The 21,643-nt window shown below is 45.8% G+C and overlaps 1 protein-coding gene across 2 annotated transcripts in view; it reads left to right on the forward strand.

The window, feature by feature from the left end:
* DNAH7 (dynein axonemal heavy chain 7) overlaps positions 1-21,643 on the forward strand; it is a 1,967,826-nt gene that overhangs the window by 1,227,642 nt on the left and 718,541 nt on the right. For both annotated transcript variants that reach the window (XM_085648764.1, XM_085648765.1), the window contains exon 49: positions 17,862-17,995. In XM_085648764.1, the coding sequence (XP_085504890.1) occupies positions 17,862-17,995 (134 nt within the window). The remainder of the gene's footprint in view (positions 1-17,861; positions 17,996-21,643) is intronic.

Here is a 21,643-nt window from a genome sequence, read left to right on the forward strand (position 1 = left end):
CTGAATTCAGCACGGCTCCATGAAATACCCTCACTACAGGACAGATTACCCCTAATACTAACAAATCTATCCCCTAGGATATGTGTGCAAACCCTGATCTATGGGGAAGAACACAGGATCATGTCGAAGTGCCTAGTAAATAGGCTCTATACACTACTCTAACCCTTAGACTTGGATGGAAAGAGACTGAAGTCACATTAATCACCCTTCAACACAATAGGGCCGGGAAAATCGAGCAGTACATTTCACCCTTGACTTCAGTCTATTATACATTCATTAAACAGAACTAACATCTGTGGAAGAATAATATGAAACAAAGCTAACTGATCTATGTCTAGTACCAAGTGTGCAGAATTGAAATAATGAAGGAATACACTGAATAAAGCAACAGATAGAAATCAAAACAGCAACAGCAATCAAAATACCACCTAATATTTGGCGTAGCGCGTGTATATCAGGTAACCAATTAAAGAGCCAGTCAAACCAGCCCTGGTCAATGTGTTTTCTAACTTCTTCTGTTAAGTCACGCAACTTGTCGATGTGAGCACGAATGGATTGTGTATGGTCAGACAAGTTAAAACAACAGAGACCTTCGAAGTCCGAGCAATCATGTCCATGTTTAAGCAAAAGATAATCAATGGCTGCTCTATTTTGCAAAATGGCCCTACGTTCACCCTGGGCGTCTAATAGCATGTCAGACAAAATTGTAGAAGTATGATTAATAGATTTCACCATCCAGCAGGCCATTTTCCCAATAGATTTGGCATTATAAACCGCCAAAGCAGGAACACCAATAATTGAAACAGCTAAGCTAAGGTATTCAGACTTGGAATATAAATGCAAAGATGGGTCACAATCCTCCTGTAACATTACAGTATCTCGAAGCACACGAGAGTTGGCATTCGGGTGCGATGCAAACATCAACAAACTGAGTCTCGTAATGGCACAAGGGCCTCCGGAAATGTTTGCAGGGACAAATGGCCAGGAAGTATTACCACATGAGAAAAGCCATCCGGCAGGTAGTAACATCGTGCGATAGTGACTGGGGGTAACTACCAAACTATTACAAGTCATATTGTTCTGAACTGAAACACATGTGGTCGGTGTCCTTTGAAAGCACAAAGTCCGTTCGTGAGCGGTAAATGAAGTGGCGCCTTTTAGTTTGAGGCGTAGACATTCAGAGATCGCACTAGGATTACACGTAAGAAAGAAGCACAAATCACCTTGTGTGATATTATAAGTAAGTATTTGGGACTGGATGGGGGTTTGCTCGTTCGGCAATTCAATACATAGGGGGCAATATACATGGGTAGCAAAATCACCCAGGAGAATATTGGGACGGGCCTTCGAGACATTAAAAATATGAGTTAAAGTTTCCCATGAGGCGGGGACAGCAACCAGGCAGGTCGCCAGAATGTCATGGACAGATCTCATCGGTGTCAAACAGAAGTGAGGGGCGTCAGTCACCCTTTTGGCAAGTGCGGTCCAAAAGTTCGATGATGAATCCCATGCAGCGAAGGAACGCAACACTCGGGTTCCCAGTTCATCCCGGGTTGATAGGATCCCTCCTTTCTCGTCGTACCAGTCCGAAAACAGTCCGGCTCCGACACATCCTGCAGCAACAATCCAAAGAATGATCTGAAAGAGAACCAAATACAGGCATTAATCATTCTCGTAAATAACATTTATCAGCCGGGACCGCTTCCCAGCTATCTTTCCCTGGTCTCATAACCAAAATGGTATTATCCTGACCGGTGGCAATGACCTCTGCTTGTTCAGGGGGATTCTTAGGCGACTGCACCCAAACTCTGGCCCCAGGATTATCCGTGGAGCCAAAACCTTTCTGGCCACGTACAGTTAGCAACGTTGGAGCAGTGCCTTTCATTAATACACCACTGAAAACAGGCATTATGAGTAATTGAGCCACTCGGTCAGTGCGATGTATCAGTAAGTCAATCTCACTGCTATTCAGCAGGAGCACCTTAATCTCTCCCTGATAATCACTGTCGATAATTCCTCCAAGCACCTGAATGCCTTTTACAGCCAGCCCCGATCTAGGGGCGATCAATCCGAAGTTTCCAGGTGGTATCTGAACACCAACACCTGTCTCTATGATGACTCGATCTCTACTTTTTATAACAATGTCATCCATAGCATGCAAGTCTAAACCTGCCGACCCTGGGGTCGCTCTACATGGAGCCAAAGCTCCGGGAGTAATTTCCCAATACATCACGGTTTCTCTGATTTCATTAGGCATAGCCTCAGCATTCGGGGGAAACAAACGCATGAGTGGAGATTCAGCATTTAAAAAAGGACGATTGTTCAAAATCAATAGTGCTTGGGGCAAAAAGTCTCGCCAATTTTTATACTTGTCATCCGTTAACTTACGCAGCTGGTCCTTTAGCAGGCCATTCAATCTCTCCACCAGGCCCGAGGCCTGTGGGTAGTAGGGGATATGGAATATCCATTCAATATTGTTTTCCGCACAGAACTCCTGTACCAATCTTCCACGAAAATGGGATGCATTATCAGATTGAATTTGGAATGGCACACCATAGTACATCATAATTAATTCTAATGTTTTAATGGTATTCAATTGGGTAGCTTGCTTACAGGGAAGGGCTACCAGCAGGCCACTGTATGTATCAACAATAGTGCAAACATATTGACAATTCCTACTCATGGGAAGTGGACCAATGTAATCGATCTGCCAAATTTGAGCGGGCAATTTGCCGCGATATAAATGACCTTTAACAATTTGGGGCACCTTACGCCGTCTGATATGCTGACAAACGGGGCAGTGTAAAATAACATTTTTGATTAAATCTAAGGGAATATAAATTCCTCGATCAGCAGCCCACCTGCTAGTGGCCTTCTCTCCAAAATGTCCTGCCTTCTGGTGTGCCCATTTCGCCAATCCCGCAATATCAGAATCTTGCCTGTCCACCACTGCCTCAGCAATTTTAGACTCCTCATCTGCAATGTTATGAAAAAATTTGTCAAGAGAATCTATCGGGGTGTGAGCATCCACATGGAAGATTGTAACAGTACTCTGTGGGAGCATCTCCCAAATTTCTTGCCATAACTCTTTTCCCCATAATTCTTTGGAATGTAACTTCCAATTATGGGAATGCCAAGTTGGCAACCAAACAGCCAGTCCATTGGCAGTAGACCAAGAATCAGTGAAAATATGACATGTACCAGGTAACTCTTGTTTCAAAACTTGGTAAACAGCGTAAAGCTCGGCAAATTGGCTGCTTTTACCTTCACCAGTTGTGCTCAACAATTTCTGTGTGATCGGATTATAGGACACCGCCTTCCAGTGCCGTGTCATCCCTATAAACCTCGCTGAACCATCAGTGAACCAAACATGGCTTCTTTCCGCTGCGGACAAATCATCAAAAGGTTTACCCCACTTGACAGGAGACTCCTGTGCTAAAGGTACGGAACATTCACTCTCAGTCTCAGTCGATGGCGCTCGCGCCACCTGCTCATGTAAAGAAGCAACTCCTTTCGGGCCCACACGTGCCCTGTCTTGTATGTACCATTTCCATTTAATCACACTCGCCTCTTGAGCGTGTCCAATTCGGTGAGTTTTCGGCGAACTCAGGACCCACTGCATGATAGGAATTTCCGGACGCAGAACTATATCATGTTCCAAAGTCAATTGCTCGGTATCCACCAGAGCCCAATAACAAGCAAGTAACTGTTTCTCAAAGGGTGTGTAACGCTCACCAGCATCAGGTAACTTTTTGGTCCAAAAACCTAACGGTACTTTACTCCTGCCTTGTTTCTGCCACAAACTCCAATTTGCATAAAGGCCCTGTACAGACACATTCAAATCCACGTCACCATCACGTACAGGCCATAAATCCAGAGCATGTTGAATTGCCTCTTTTGCCAGACTAAACGCATCTTGCTGTGGTTTATCCCATTCAAATGCATTCTTTTTACGCGTGACCCGATACAAGGGGGCCAATATTTGACTCAAATGAGGAATATGCTGGCGCCAAAAGCCAAACAGACCAATGAAGCTCTGGGCTTCTTTCCTATTTCTAGGAACTGCAAAATCAAGAATCTTCTGTTTAACCTGAGGGATCACTTCACGGTGCCCTTCATGCCAATTAATACCCAAAAATTTTACAGCCTGGGACGGACCTTGCAATTTATCTGGGTTGATTTCCCAACCTTTCTCACGCAGGCACTCAATGACTCTGTCTAATTGGGTCTGAACTTCCTCTTGTGTTTCGCCTTGGATCAAAACATCATCAATATAATGACATATCTGAATTTGGGGATGAACCGGTACCTCAGCCAAATGCTCTGCCACCAGCCGGTGACATATCGTAGGACTATGCACATAGCCCTGGGGAAGACTTCTAAACGTCATCTGACGCCCGTTCCACGTAAAACTGAATTGTTCCTGACATTCTGGGGCAATCGGAATTGAAAAGAAAGCATTAGCAATATCAATAGACGCGTACCATGTACCTGGATGCTTTTGGATTCTCTCAATAAGTGTAATAACATCCGGTACTGCAACAGTCAAAGAGGGTGTGTGCTTGTTCAATTCTCGATAATCAACGGTCATGCGCCAAGAGTTATCACTCTTACGCACCGGCCAAACAGGATTATTCCAAGCAGAAGTAACTGGGGTTATGACTCCTGCATCCACTAACTCCTGAATAGTGGTACTAATCTCCTCATGACCACCTGGAATACGATACTGCTTCTGACAAACCACTTTTGTCGCATGGGGAACTTGTATGGGGGGCATTCTTAAACGACCAACCCGTATAGGTCTGGACGATATATAATGCGTTGTTCCAAATTGGTAACATCCGTCATCTAGATGCAAAGTCATTCCTCTCAAAATATCAATCCCAATTATGAATTCTAGAAGTGGCACTACTAGTACAGAATACTCTTTTCTAGGAATTCTACCTATTCTCATTTCAAGCAAAGTTTGAACTGCAGGGGTTTCTTTTCCACCTAATCCGGTAATAGTAAAAGGCTGACCTGTAAACTTCTTTGATTTTCCATGAATAAGAGTGGCCTCCGCTCCTGTATCTACCAATGCTCGGGCCCTTTGGATATTACGATGTCTCCAATAAATATCAATATCTACATAGGATCTATTATCTCTGTGAGCCCATCTGTGTACCGGAGCTTGACCTATTTCCTAGTCATTCTTACTGCATTCTGTGTGCCAGGATAGATCAGGATAAAGACTCTCACGTTTCTTAGGTATCGGTACCTCCTGTTCATATCCATTCCCAGTACGGAACGGATTCGTATCTTCTACATTGTACTGCGGGTTACGATCGACCAAACTGTGACGATCCTCTCTCCTCCTCAACTCAGGGGATTGATCCCTATCATCTCTACATCTGCTGTAGACATAGTCAGTTCTCCCCCTTTCTCTTTCCCCCTCTCTCTCCCTGTCTCTCTCTCGACGGGGGGACACATCACGTGCAGAACGTCGATCATCACGACGAACAGAGCGCCCACGGCGGTCGTCATCACCGCTACCGTCAGAACCACCACGATCACACTCAGTGGTCCGAACACGCCGGGCACCCTCCTTTCGATCCAAGCCACGTTTGCGAAACAACTCCCACAAACGAGCGGTAGTCTCACCATCAATATCCTCCCTCCGCACACCATCAGCCAGAAGACCAGAAAAAATATCACGTCTAGTAAGTTTATTTTCACCAGGAGTACGAGTGTCAGGCCGGGACTGCCGTTCAGGTTTAAACCACTCACCCAACTCACCGAGTTGGCGCACCGATTCCAAAACCGTAGATAATACGTTACCAGTCTGATTAATCAATAAAGTCATCATGACCTGCTTATAGGCAACAGGGGAAGATCGAATGATACGGTTCCGCACAGAAGATGTCAATGAACCATCAAGCAACCTGTCAGCAGTACCCAGAAAAATTGCCGTTTTCATCACCTCCTCTTTGAGACGTTGAGCAGTATCACGCAAAGTATACCACGGCTTGTCATTCACAGGCCAGTCAGATTCAGTAGGATATTTTATATTACAACCCTCAGTCGCCAATTGGAGTAAAGAAATCTGACCAACACCATTATAGTTACGAAAATGATCCTGCACAGTAGAATCCAAACTCAAGGAACAGAACTTTAAACAATCGCCAGTATCCAACATAATACCAGCAGCGCCCAGTTCATAAAGGCGCTCCATCCATGTGAGCAAGGACTCACCAGCTCGCTGCCGAAATCGCTGCAAAATATCACTAATTTCCTGCTGAGTAAAGTCTTCTAAACAGTCCAAAGAAATACCCTGCGGAGCATTGGGAGACTGCTGCAACTTCCGACGGAAAACTGGATGCGCAGAAACCGCGGGACGAGCATCACAAGGAGCCCGATCAGTACTCGTAGAGGGACAATCAGTGTAAGAAGCATTGATCCCACTCGAAGAACGAGCGTAATCACGGGGTGCACCATCAAAGGTGCGAGAAGCAGACTTACAATCATGGCGGGAGCGAGAAGACTCGCGCTTGGCAGACTCCTCACCCGAGGAACAAGAATCCGTCGAGTTCCAGATATTACCATCCCATTCATCAGGATTCCAATCCAATCCAGCCCAGCCGTCGCCACGACCAGACGCACCTTTCGCGTCGAAACCCGACCGCGCCTGTTCTTGTATTTATAACGAGCAATTTGCACAGCCGCCCGTTCGGCAATAGTTTGGTAAGTCTCAAGTTTATCAGCAAGCAACTTATTTTGACACCGCAACAAAGTATGAGAATTCTGAATCTCAACAAAGTGCGCTTCCACATCTTTAAGAGATATCTGTAACTTCAACAATCTCTCATGCAGAATCCTGTATGCAGACAAAAGAATCCAACCTCTGCGCCCCAAAATGGGAATCTCCTCACCCTTCGATACGGGTGCCTTCTGCAAACAAGCAATCACATCAGCCGGCTCTGCCAGCTCCAAAGAAGAATTCCAATTCTCACTCAAACCAGTGGAATCAGCCCACTCACGGGCCAAGGCTTCATAAGGCGTTGAATCCCATCCGGGAATATCAACGGGCAACTTAAAAGTAGATTTAGACCTTCTAGAAAACATCGTGAAAAAGGAAAAAGAAGAAAAGAAGAGAAAGAAAAGAAGGAAGAAAAAATAAAAACTATACACACAAATATACAAAAATAAAATGCAAACAAAACCACGCACGCGCCGAAAGCAAACACAAGACAACTACAACGCACACAGGTTTCGTAAACGGTTCGTGACGCCAAATGTTCTGCTTGGGTTTTCGGAACCCGCTCAGCAGAGCCTCTCTAACCCAAGCCAGAACGTTACCCCCTCCCTAGGGCCTATTTACACCTAAATAACCACATATATGTACCACCTAAGGACAGGGAATTCCTACTATATATACCAAGACCTACAAGTCACAGCCTCGCGGTCCCAAATGGACCCAGGACTTCCTGCCCAGACGGCAGCCACAGACTTCCTGCCCAGACGGCAGTCACAGCCTCGCGGTCCCAAATAGACCCAGGACTTCCTGCCCAGACGGCAGCCACAGCCTCGCGGTCCCAAATGAACCCAGGACTTCCTGCCCAGACGGCAGCCACAGCCTCGCGGTCCCAAACGGACCCAGGACTTCCTGCCCAGACGGCAGCCACAGCCTCGAGGTCCCAAATGGACCCAGGACTTCCTGCCCAGACGGCAGCCACAGCCTCGCGGTCCCAAACGGACCCAGGACTTCCTGCCCAGATGGCAGCTTTAGACAAGTCACAGCCTCGCGGTCCCAAACGGACCCAGGACTTCCTGCCCAGACGGCAGCCACAGACTTCCTGCCCAGACGGCAGTCACAGCCTCGCGGTCCCAAATGGACCCAGGACTTCCTGCCCAGACGGCAGCCTTAGCACGAGTTCATCCTATAATTACCACGACATCAGTGTTACTATATATCAGATCACACAAAGACAGCTAGTTGGGCACAACTTGTTCCCCAGTTCAAAGGGCTCCTTTCTCCCTCATTCAGTTACCACCTACCTGATCAGGATTAACATCTGTTCATGTTAAGTCACAGCTGACTAGAAGAATAGGTTACCCTCTTACACAAGAACACGTAGCACATATTGCTTTACTACAAACTGAATACTTTATTTAGTTATTACATGCACACTCACGGAACATAATATGTATCACATAACCTGCAAAGAAAAGTGAAAGATTAAGTTGTACACTCTAATAGTAAGGGGTTGACATCACCTTGGTCGTATGTAGCCTGCACTCAATGGTCATCTAGGTTTCCTTCTCGTCTGCGCCTCGGCTTCGCCTGGAAGTCACACCTCCGCAATCACGGGTTTACTCCCGTCTCCCTCTCCGAGTCACTGGGACCTCTTCCTCATCGGCTACTCCCTTCTCTTTGGAATATCTATCTCTCGGTTTTTCTCCACCTCCAAGTTTGTCATCTGTCTTCCCTGGAATAAGTAGCAGCTTTACTACTAACGGCCAGGTGCCGCCCATGGACAAGAAGCAAGTGCCAGTATCTGCCTCAAACTTTTACTAATATAGACGTGCATTTCCTCATGGAAAATTCCAGCCCGTAACCTGCCGCCCACCAAATTCTTGTACCTCCCCGTACCAAGGACACGTTCCCAGCCGGCCGGCCTGATGTAGTGTCTTCGGCATGAAGAAAAATACAATCCTTCGATAAGGGCCGGCCTGAACCGGTTCTCTCCAAGCGAATAACACCTCCTAACTAAAACACTGCCTATGACCTAGAAACATCCCGAGCTGCCAGAGCAGGAGGAAAGATGGAGTCTCTCCCGTTTAAGGCCTACCAGGCCTGAATTCAGCACGGCTCCATGAAATACCCTCACTACAGGACAGATTACCCCTAATACTAACAAATCTATCCCCTAGGATATGTGTGCAAACCCTGATCTATGGGGAAGAACACAGGATCATGTCGAAGTGCCTAGTAAATAGGCTCTATACACTACTCTAACCCTTAGACTTGGATGGAAAGAGACTGAAGTCACATTAATCACCCTTCAACACAATAGGGCCGGGAAAATCGAGCAGTACAGGTTGTTATTCCCGCTACTTTCTGGTCCCCATCCTATCCTTGACCTGCGCTGTCTCAATTTCTTACTCAAGAAAGAAGTTCAAAATGCTCACTCTTGCTCAGGTCCTGTCTGCCCTGGATCCAGGAGACTGGATGGTAGCGTTGGACTTGCAGGACGCATATTTCCACATCCCCATCCTGCCTGCCCGCGAACTACTGTGGTGGTCAATTGGGTATGCGGCAGACCCCTCTCCCTTCCCCAACCAGATCTGACAGTAGTGACATATGCGTCACTCCTGGCATTGGGCGGCCATATGGGGGACGTGGAGATCAAACAATTTTTTAAGATTAAACTTATGCCTGGAGGCGTCTTGTCCTTGGCCAGCGGTACAAGGAAGTACAGTTCTAATTTCATAATTCTGTACAAGAAGCCAGGTTTTCAGGGCGTTTCTAAAAGCAGGTAGGGAAGGACCTGTTTTAAGTTCAGGGGGCATACCATTCCAAAGTAGAGCTGTGGACCTGAAGAAGCTTCTGCCACCCCAGGAGGTGCTTCTGAAGGAATGAACCACCAGATTCTTGATAAGGCTTGAACGGAGGGTCTTGTTGGGAGTGTACCACCTAAGGTTGTTCCTAAAATAAGAAGGTAAGTGCCCATAAAGGGTCTTGTAGGCCACACATAGAGCCTTAAAGACAATAAGCTGTGTAACCAGAAGCCAGTGAAGTGTACTGATGACTCCTCTCGCAGATTCAAATTTGGGAACTTTTAAAAGAAAGAGTGCCGCAGCATTTTTCAGGGTATGCAGCTTCTTTAATAGACCAAGCGAAAGGTTGAGATAGAGACTGTTACAGTAGTCCAGTCTTGTTAATACAAGAGAAATGACCACTGTTTTCAACAGTTCAAATGGAAAATATTTTTTGATGTTCTTGACAAGTCTCAAGGAACAGAAGGCACCGGTAATCTGCTTAACTTGTTCCTTGAGCTTTAGCTGATTATCAAGCATTATTCCCAGATTTGTATCTTTTGACACTGGAGTGGGGAGTAACCCTAGTTCTGATGGATACATCTGCCTGTGGATTCCTCACCTTTTGGATTCAAGCCCTGCAGGGAGTGTGGGGGTCACATGTCGATGACTGATCCCCACGATGATTGCCTTTGGTGTTTGTCTTCCGACCACAACGTCGAACGGTGTCGAAGCTGCAGGAAAATGAATCCGAAAGCTCTAAAAGAACATGAAACTAAACTCTTCATGGCCTAAGCAAAAAAGGAGAAAAGGGGTCGAAAATGGGCAAAGTCGTTGTCTTTGCACACTTCGAAGTAAAAAAAACACAAGAAGTCGAAGAAGAGGCATGGTTCTCTGCGCCGTTCGCCGAAGAACAATGCATCGAGGAAAGACTGTATCTTCATCACCTTCTCCTTCTCCACGGGCGATGCCGATTCACTCACCGGCTCCGAGGTACCTGGCATCAAGGGGCTCTTCGATGCCTAAAGGTTCTGCGACGCCCAGGAGTTCTCCGACGCCCAGGGAGTCTTCTCCTGTTCATGTGGCTTTGCCTGTGCGGGCGCCGTCTCCGCAGCTTCCAGTTCAGCCTCAGGTGGTACCGGTTCAGGGAGGTCCGGATCCATATCCTCCTTTTCCTGGTCCTGGAACGGATCCTACGCATTTTTTAAATGCGATGTTTGGCATGATTGCCAGGGCCTCCAATCCTACTGGTGCGCCTTCTGGCCCCGTGGGATCATTGGCTTTTAATTTGGGTGTACTTCATCAGTATGCCCAGGCGCCCTTCGTACCATTCATGCCGATGATTTCGGCTTGGCATTTTCTGGCGCCGAGGTCTTCCACTCCGGTTCCTCAGACTCCTTCTGTTGTTGAGTCGGCGCTGCCTCGGATTCGATCGACGCCGAGGCTTGATCCTGAATGTCCTCCATCGACGCCGATGCCATCGTCACCGGCGCCGCGTCTGGCCCCGCCGACACCGATTCTGAAGCAGCGCTCTAGGAGAGATGCGCAGAGACTGCTTGAAGAGGAGGAATATAGACAGGAACAGGAGGAGGGAGAAATTGTCGAGCCGTGTTGATGAGTTTGAAGGTTTACAGGAGGCCGGTGGGTTGGATACTTCCCCTGAGCATGAACTCTCATCTCCAAAGGCTGGGATATCACAGGATATGGCTCCTTATCATGTTGTTGTAAGGAAAGCAGCTGAGTTACTTGACGTGCAGTTATCTTCATCTGAGATTAAATCTAACATTCTGACTGAGGTTCTTAATACATCTTCTACAGTTTCTGAGCCTCTTCTGCCCTTCAATGAGGCCTTGACAGACCCTATTTTGGAAGTCTGGCAAAGACCCTTGACTGCTCCAGCCGTTTCCAGGACTATTGCGAGAAGGTACAGCCAGCTCCTGGGGATCCTGTATTTCTTTCAACTCATCCATCACCTGAAAGCTTGGTGGTCCAAGCTTCTTGCTCAAAACAATCATCTGGTTCCTTCCCTACCATCCCGGGGGATAGGGAGTCCAACAAAAAATGGAGCAGGCGGCAAAGAAAGTATTTTTATCTGTAAGTATAGCACTGAAATCCACTAATGCTACCTATTTACTTGGGAGATATATTCATGCTCTTATGGACTCTGTCAAACAGCTAGCCCCAAAGCTACCTGAGGATGATCGGGTTAATTTCCTGGAGGCACTTTCTGACTCTCAGGCCACGGCCCGTCAAGTTATACAGTCAGGGTTGGACACGGCTGACTCGGTGGCACGTGTAATGGGGTCTTCTGTGGCAACAAGAAGACTAGCTTGGCTAAGGTCATCTGGATTTTCTCCTGATGTTCAGGCAACCCTGTTGGATTTGCCCTTTGATGGTTCGAGACTGTTTGGCACAAACGCTGACTCTGCCTTACAACGTTTTAAGGATAGCAGAGCGACTGCAAGATCTCTGGGCCTTCAAACGCAGTCTAGAGGATACTGCTTCAAGCGGTATCTGGATTTGGAAGGGAAGCTTCCTTTCGTGGCTGCCAACAACCTCAGCAGAGCCAGCAGCAGAACCCTTTGTACAAATCGTACAGGGGTAAAAATAGGGGCCGTCTTAGAGGAGCCGCTCGGCAGCAGTCCTCCTCCTCCTTTTCTCCTCCCCCCCACCGTTGGTGCCTCAGGAAAGCAGCTCTAGATCCCCCATCTTAGAGCATGTTGGTCCTCTTGGGGGTTGGGTGTTCCACTTTCTACAAGATTGGAAATCGATTACTTCAGACCGTTGGGTTTTAAATCTTGCAGAGAATGGGTACACCCTCCCTTTTTTAGAGTTTCCTCCTCCTTACCCTCCTTGCCAAGGTTGGTGTTCAGAGGGCAATTTGCTGCTTTTGCAGCAGGAGGTTCTTGCCTTGCTACAGAAAGGTGCGATAGAGGTGGTTCCAGAGCAGGAAAGGGGTCAGGGGTGCTACTCCCGGTATTTCCTGATCCCCAAAAAGGACGGTCAGTTGAGACCGATCCTGTATCTCATGATTTTGAATCTTTACCTGAGACAGTTAAAGTTCAAAATGTTGACCTTGGCTCAGGTTCTTATGGCACTGCAACAGGAAGACTGGATGGTGTCCATCGATCTGCAGGATGCGTACTTTCATCTTCCCATCCTGAAGTCGCATTGGAAGTACCTCCGGGTCATGGTAGGATCGCAGCACTACCAGTTTGCGGTCCTTCCGTTCGGTCTGACTTCCGCACCTCGAGTCTTTACGAAGGTGATGGCGGTGGCAGCAGCACATATCAGAAGGTCAGGGGTTCTTATTTTCTCCTATCTGTACGACTGGCTGTTGAAAGCAGAGTCCTCAGAGTTGGTGTTGCGCCACTTGCATGCAACAACGCAACTGTTGTTCAACTTGGGTTTCTCGATAAATGTACCCAAATATCACCTGGTGCCTTCTCAGCGCAGCCTGTTCATAGGGGCAATACTGGACATTACTGTGTGTCGGGCATTCCCGCCTCCACAGAGGATTCTCGACATTCAGGAGATGATCCAATTGTTTCACGATGGAGTGATTGTTCCAGTCCTGAAGGTTCTACGCCTGCTCAGTCTGTTCACTTCCTGCATACTGTTGGTCAGTCATGCACGCTGGCATATGAGGGCACTCCAGGGGTGCCTCCGCAGGCAGTGGTATAAACACAACGGAGATCTCAGGGAGAAGATCAGAATCTCCTGAGACGCTGCAGCGGAGCTGACTTGGTGGGGTGAGAATGACAATCTGTCTCAGGGAAAGCCATTTCAGCCTCCTGCGCCGAGACCACAGTGATCACAAATGCCTCCACTTTAGGGTGGGGGGCTCATCTGGAGGATCTGGAGGTCAAAGGTCTTTGGTCTTCAGAGGAAAGGTTGCTTCACATCAACCTTCTGGAATTGCAGGCGATACGTTTGGCACTAAAGGCTTTCCTTCCTTCCCTTCACAGTCAGTCAGTTCAGGTCCTGACAGACAACACTACCGCGATGTGGTACATCAACAAGCAGGGAGGTGTATGGTCGTATCGCCTCTGTCGAGAGGCTCTGCGACTCTGGTCCTGGTTTCAGGGATATCATATTTGTGTGTTTGAAAATCATCTAGCCGGTGTGCTGAATGTTCGTGGGGTCAGTCTCAGTCGGCATTACTCTGCCGATCACGAGTGGCGGCTTCATCCGGAGGTGATCCATTACATCTTCGGAATTTGGGGGTCTCCTCGGTTGGACCTGTTGCCACTCACGAGAACGCGCACTGTCCGTTGTTCTGCAGTCTCCAGTATCCAATGCAGGGAGTGCTGGGGGACACGTTTCAATTGGATTGGAGCTCACAACTCCTTTCCGCGTTTCCTCCCATATCCTTGATTCCTCGGGCTCTGAGGAAGATTCGCCAAGACCGGGCCCAAGTCATATTACTCGCTCCGGATTGGCCAAGAAGGGTGTGGTACACAGATCTTCTTCACCTCTCATCATACCCACAGCTCCATCTCCCTTTCAGGGCAGATCTCCTCTCGCAATCGCAGGGGCAGGTTCTACACCCCTACCTCCAGAGCCTGCACCTTCATGCCTGGAGATTGAACTGGGCAACCTCAGTTCCTTCTCTCTCCCACCGGATGTGGTGGATGTCCTTTTATCATCCAGGAGGCACTCCACCAAATCTCTGTATTCCTCCAGGTGGTCCAAATTTGTAAAGTGGTGTGGAGAGAGGACCATTGATCCTTTGAAGGCTCATTTGTCTGACGTTTTCGAACCCTCTTCTCCTTTTTTGCTTTGGCCATGAAGAGTTTAGCTTCACGTTCTTTTAGAGCTTTCGGATTAATTTTCCTGCAGCTTCGACCCTTCGACGTCGTGGTCGGAAGACAAACACCAAAGGCAATCAACCTGGGGATCAGTCATCGGCATGTGACCGCCACACTCCCTGCAGGGCTTGAATCCAAAAGGTGAGGAATCCACAGGCAGATACTGTATCCACCAGGAAAAGCATTACCGAAGGTAAGTAACATGTTCTTTAGATGACCACCAGGCCAGTGCCCAAAAGGATGTGTTGTTTCCAAATAGGGTAACCTCCGCTTTTGAGTAATTAAACTTTGTCCAGTTGCTATCCATCCATTTGCTTACTTCGCTCATACGTTCTCTAAAGGTATCACCTGTTGGAGCACCGAGTGATCCAGTTGGTATTGAAACCTTTACTACCCTCTGTCTAGTTCTGTAGACAGAGGGTAGCCTTCCGCTAGTACAGGTGTTCACGGACAACACTGCCACCTTGTAGTACTGCAACAAGCAGGGCGGGGTGGGGTGGGGTCGTGGACCAAGAGGCGCTGTATCTCTGGACATGGCTGGAACATCAAAGCATTTCCATGTGGTTCAACATCTGGCAAACTCTCTGAACAGAAGAGCAGACAAACTCAGCCACAGATGCCTAGTTGATCATGAGTGGCATCTCCACCCAGAGGTGGTGCAAGGTCTCTTTCAACAGTGGGGAGAGCCTTAGTTAGATCTGTTCACCACTGCCGTGAATGCACAATGTCAGCAGTTCTACAGGCTGGAGTTTCCAAGGCTACGTTTGCTTGGAGACGCTTTTCGTCTCGAACGTACTCACCCTCTTATACACCTTTCCACCCATACCACTCCTGTCCAGAATTCTAAAGAAGATCAGGAACAAACGGGCACAAGTCATCCTTGTGGCTTTTCCCTGGGCGCGAAGAGCCTGGTACCGCAGTTTATTGAGCATGGCCATCAGTCCTCCGATCAGGCTGCCCCTTCAGGACAATCTTCTGTTGCAGCAGCATGGAAGGGCTCACCACCTGTACCTGTCAATGCTCCACCTTCTACACAAACCTTCTCCACCATCAACCCCCTAAGCAAGACATGTCTAGCTGTAACAGTTATAGAAAGTGTTGCACACTTGTGAGTGTTCATCGGTGTCAGTAAATGTGTCCTGATATTTGCAGTCTGGTGTTTCACAGTATTTCCAGGAGAAGGATAGGTTTGTTTTTTACCTTTCATGCCTAACGCTACCAAAGTCTGTCGACTGGTTAGTCTGTCGAGTCACAAAGGTGTCCCACAAATAAATGGACTGAAAAAAAACATTTTGTTCTTGGGTTGAAACAAAGTATATATAGAGAGCTACTCTACCATTCACGGAAGAACAACATTGTGGATTAATTGCTCTAATTAATGATTAATAGGCGCTGCTCTGTTTAGAATTCCCTACCTATCATTCCATTCCATTGTTTTTGCTGACTTTGCCCATACAGAGAAGCCTCTATCATACGCAAATCAGTCTGGGCCATACCCCAGTAGAGGCAGTGCAGCATCTAACAGCCTGGGTTCAAAGATCTGGGTTTATGATCCTTCAGCGGCCAAGTGGTTAGTTTGCAGTAGTGTGAACACAGACTTCAGTGAACTGAGTAGTGTTTGTGAATCAGAATACGGACAGCGGTTTCTGATATATCTGTTGTGCTTGGTTGTGCCAGATTAATGCATGTGGTCATTATGCGCTCCCTTCTCATCTCCTCATCGTGCATACTGTGTGATGTTTACCGCGGTGGTACCCAGCACTCTGACTCTGATGTTGTACAAGTCTTGACCTCTCCTGGGGCACGGCACTTTACTCGCGCATGATGGTCCCTTTAGGTGTGATACTATGCAATGGACTTGGCTTATGAATATTGATGTGGTGAGTGACAGCTCTCGGCATCTGGGAGGGGTCTTCAGTGCAGAGCCAATTGATTCTTCGATTGGCAAATCTTTTATGGCTGTTCAGTGCTGTGGCTTCTTTGCATTATGGAAGACCATATGGGCACAGGTTTTCTAAATTCCTGCCTTGGGGTAGTAAACAATCTGCTGCAAACCAAGCTATCGGCGCAGTAAGTATCAGAGGTTAAGATGTATGTCCATCCAAGGAACTTCCTGTTTTAGCCCAGAATCAGCCAAAGAATTAGGAAACTGTTACCACGTAGGGGCCAACTGGCTTTCGTTTTCCTGCATCCCTCGTTGGTATAGTTGAATTGGCATTGAGTGTCACTGACACGTCTTACTTTCATTATCTGGCATTGAGTGTACTGGCACGTCTTACTTTCAATATCTGGCATTGAGTGTACTGGCACGTCTTACTTTCAATATCTGGCATTGAGTGTCACTGACATGTCTTACTTTCAATATCTGGCATAGAGTGTCACTGGCACGTCTTACTTTCAATATCTGGCATTGAGTGTACTGGCACGTCTTACTTTCAATATCTGGCATTGAGTGTACTGGCACGTCTTACTTTCAATATCTGGCATTGAGTGTCACTGACATGTCTTACTTTCAATATCTGGCATAGAGTGTCACTGGCACGTCTTACTTTCAATATCTGGCATTGAGTGTACTGGCACGTCTTACTTTCAATATCTGGCATTGAGTGTCACTGGCACGTCTTACTTTCAATATCTGGCATAGAGTGTCACTGGCACATCTTACTTTCATTATCTGGCATTGAGTGTCACTGACATATCTTACTTTCAATATCTGGCATAAAGTGTCACTGGCACGTCTTACTTCCAATATCTGGCATTGAGTGTACTGGCACGTCTTACTTTCAATATCTGGCATTGAGTGTCACTGACATGTCTTACTTTCAATATCTGGCATTGAGTGTACTGGCACGTCTTACTTTCAATATCTGGCATTGAGTGTCACTGACATGTCTTACTTTCAATATCTGGCATAGAGTGTCACTGGCACGTCTTACTTTCAATATCTGGCATTGAGTGTACTGGCACGTCTTACTTTCAATATCTGGCATTGAGTGTCACTGGCACGTCTTACTTTCAATATCTGGCATAGAGTGTCACTGGCACATCTTACTTTCATTATCTGGCACAGAGTGTCACTGGCACGTCTTACTTTCAATATCTGCAGGTAATGGGTGACCAGCTAGTCTGGGAGCTCTGTCCTTCACTCAGCCACATTATCACCGAGTGACTTTGAGAATGTCACGACTGATCTCTGTAAACATTGAAGATTTCATTTTCCAGTGGGCACATGTTTTTTTAAAAAAGGTGTTGGTATAATTTTAGGTTTGCATCTGTACTGGAAAGATATTGTTGTTGAAGATGGGATTCGAGAATTCAAAATGACGTGCACCCAGGGTATGCTTGAGATTTTCAGTCCTCCGAAGAATGAGTCCGTCAATATATGTTCATTATTTTTCAATATGGTTGTTTCAACCTGGACCTACAGCCGCGTCAAGTCAAGCCCAATTAAGAGTGTTCAGATTAAATAGAATAAATAAATGTGGGACTCGACAGTTTAATGCTTGTCTTTCTTTGATTTCTATTGTTTTGCAGGTGACCTTGCTGAATTTTATGATCACGTCCGAGGGAATGCAAGATCAACTGTTAGGGTTCGTCGTTGCCAGAGAACGGCCGGATCTCGAGGAAGAAAAGCAGTCTTTAATCCTGCAAGGCGCTCAGAACAAGAGGTACAGCACACAAGGCCTGTCTGTGTCTTTGGCTCACTAATGTGCGCGGTGAACAAGATTCTGTGTTTTTAGTTTAAATCTTATGCAGTATGTAAAAGGAGTAAACGGCTTATAGTAAGTTTCCTGATGCAAACATAAGTAATTGGCGTGTGTAATCTTATGGGGAGCCTACCACGTGAAACAGCCCATGCCTGCTGTGGAGACCCCTTTGATGTATAAAAGGATTATCCTGACTTTAAATGGAGAGGAAACTTCTTACATTGAAAATAATAAACCTGGAAGGTGGTGTGTGGGCTGATTGTTCAACAATGCCATTTCCAAACAGAAAGATTGCTTTTTATCTAAAGCAGGTTCACACGTGTGTTTAGAACAATATATGAATTTAATGAGAATAGTAACTGAAATATGTTATTTTCAATAAATACATACATACGTACAGTTCTGCAATTACAGAAGTGCTCCAAGGTGGTAGAGGTTTCACGATTGTGGTCTTGAAAAGCCTTGTTGCTGTCCATTCATCCCCTCACGCGTTAATCAGATATTTCACAAGTCAGTACTGGAGGACATGGAGCAGGAGTGTAACATCTTTCTAACAGTCGGTGAATTTTTCTCGTTTTACTTACGGGGCCACTTGTACTTTAGTGAGGGAAAGGTCTCCTTCTTGCTCAGACAGCACAAAAGAAAAGGAATGCAACCCAGCAAAAAAGACACATGTATTGACACACATATAGAAATGAGTTTCCACGTTTAGTTGTTATTTTTTTCTGGAAAATACGTCCGAAGAATGTATGTGGTGCAAAAAAGGCAGCACTGCTGTGGGCTCCACACTTTTGTGGCTGAAATGAGCCTTTCGCGCTCCAAAATGATAAACGAAAGGACCCGAAGGATGCGAGTTGGGAGCTATTGAGCTATTTAAATCTATTTTGGTTTACGTAGAGCGGGAGAGAAGTGACGCTTAAGTATGAAGTATGCTGTCATGTCTGGTCAGTGCTATGCCTCCTTTTCTGCTCCTTAGATAAACGTAGCGCCTCCTGACCTTATGATTCTTCGCAAATGCAATTTAGTGATTCAGCTGATGCTAGAATACTTCAAAAGAAAGAACTATCCATTTCAAGTAATATTACCATAGCGTTTCCACCTCTATTGTGTGTGAGGGAGGGAGGGAGAGAGAAGTTTATAGAGACAAGGGGACTTGCAGCATTGTACTCTAAATTGTCTTACCCAGAATTGTCTCTAGAGCTATGTGGTACAGGTAGTGATCTCTCGTGCCACCTTCTGGGGGTGTCATGCTGATAACATGTCTCTCCTGGCCTTAGAAAGGTCCATAGTGGTAACTCTTTCACATCCAGAAGTATGCAGTAAATGTTTAATAGCAGCACTTGTATTGTAGTGTATTGTAACATTTGCATAGGTAGCCTTTACCACTCCTATGCTGAAGCGCTTGCCCACACAGATAGCATGCGGCCAGGCGTGGGCTGTGTGGTGGGAAGGCTGTTGTCGTGTGCTTTCAGCCTCTGTCGGAGGGATATCCATGCCATGTGAGATGCGATGAACGTGTTATGAGGCGATGTTTGGCGATGTGATGGATGAGGAAGTTTGTGAGAGACATGCACTTTGTAGATTGTGATTAGCTCTTCAGGCCGATTTATTGTGTTTGTGTCTTTCTTTTATGTTCTGAGTCAGCTTTCCTCTAATGCTGAGTAGTTGAAACACTGCCCTGTCGACTCACCCAGTATTAACTTTTATCATTTTCAATGTTAAAGCATTTAATTGTTTGTGAATTTCTATCTTATATTGTGTCCATTTTTATGTCTCTGTCATAGCTGCAAGTGGCCCCGACTCATGGAATGTTTAATCTCCTTTATGTAATAGTAAAATAAGACTACAAGCCCCAGTAACTATACTGTAAGGACTTTTGGAGTACCTGGCAACATTTATTTTTACTGTTTGAGCACTTTCCTTCAACTAGACACTGGCCATTTTAGGCCATTTGTTTCAATCTGGAAACTTCTTGAGACTATTTGTGGTCATGTCATAAAGTTTCTGACAAAAATAGCCTTAACACAGTACCAGCCCTTAACCCAAGCACTAAAAGTTCTGGTGGCAAAAAATGAACACTGTCTGAATGTGTCCATTGCTCTGAAAATTGCTATGATCTCTGCAGTGTCATAGACATAAATAAGGAATACGTACGTATCAACCTATCAGGTTCACCTGAGATCCAAATGTTGGTGCAATTTGATGGTTCTGTGGAAATATGGAAGCTCATTTCGCCAAGGGATTAGCTTCTGATTCCTTTGTGTAGTTAGCTGTTCAGTAGTACTCTTCCAGCTTTACATTGAGAAGCAAGGTGCTCTACTCACAGATAACATTATTATAAAGATTCACCAATATGCTGATGATAGACAACTCTGCTTAAAAGTCTCCTTTTCTTCAGGCATCCGGTGCCTCAAACACTACTTGCACATCATCAAGACCTAAATATCTTGCACCTACCGGAAGCTTAACGCAAGAACTTGCCAAGAACAATAAACAAGATACAATACAAACCTGGCTCTACGACATGAACTTTGATAGCTTCGATCCCCAACTTCCACTGAATGCTAGCTTACTTGGATTCACCCTCAAGGAAAGTTTTGTCGAAAAAAACAAAGATTGCCTAATACTAGCTCTCTCTCTTCTAAAGAAAGTCAAACCATTTCTCCCAGAAAGTGACTTCAGAACTTCAAGCCCTCCTACTTTGACATCTGGAAGGTGGAACTCCTCAATTCCTTCCCAGACTCCACACTGGCACACCTTAGTGCCATCCTACACACTACGAAAAAAATTACCTATACCTCTAGTGACTTCAACACTTATTCATATGAAGTAAGATAAACGAAAATTAATACGTTTACCTAAGCAGTAATTTCTGCCTTTTTTTTTTTAATTAATATCTTTGATCACAAAAAGAACACATAATGAACTACACGAAATACCACATTAGTACTTACACAATGAAAATGAACAACGTGAAAAATGTGTTTTGACATACAATTACAAATAAACTCATAATAATCAAACATTGAAGCAACCAAATGAAATGTCACAAAGAACAATCATTATATACACAATCCGAAATACAAAGTTGTCATACAAATTGATGAATTAGACAACTAACACCCTTATATTTGGAATAAATAAAATCCTCTGAAATATCAGGGACACAAGGGGGGTATATTTGCAATATTTAACCAAGGAGTTGAGTTCCTTTGTCTGCCGACGCGTTTCGAGTGCCGGTTAAATCAATTGCCGCACTCTCATCAGGGCTGGATTAGTCTTTCTCACGAACAGACTGATTGTGACAAAAAGCGGGGTGGGGTTGGGGAAAAAACAGAGTTTAAGTTTTTATTTAAAAAGGCGCTTCCCAAAGCCCTAATTCTTTCTCTATCTGCACAAGTTGGTGGTCACATACCTGCATTATGCCGATTAAATGTAACCATCAGCAATATGTAACAAGCAGTGGTTGCCAATCTGCAATAAAATACATTATGAATAATTTAGCTCATGGGGTGTAATTCATTTGTCTGATAGCTATGTCTGGGGACAAGGAGGGAAAAAAAGGTTACCTGGTTTTCAATATTGCGTGGCCAAGACGATTTATAAACA

This window comes from Triturus cristatus, chromosome 3_2 (assembly GCF_964204655.1).
Source record: "Triturus cristatus chromosome 3_2, aTriCri1.1, whole genome shotgun sequence".
Taxonomy (NCBI): domain Eukaryota; kingdom Metazoa; phylum Chordata; class Amphibia; order Caudata; family Salamandridae; genus Triturus; species Triturus cristatus.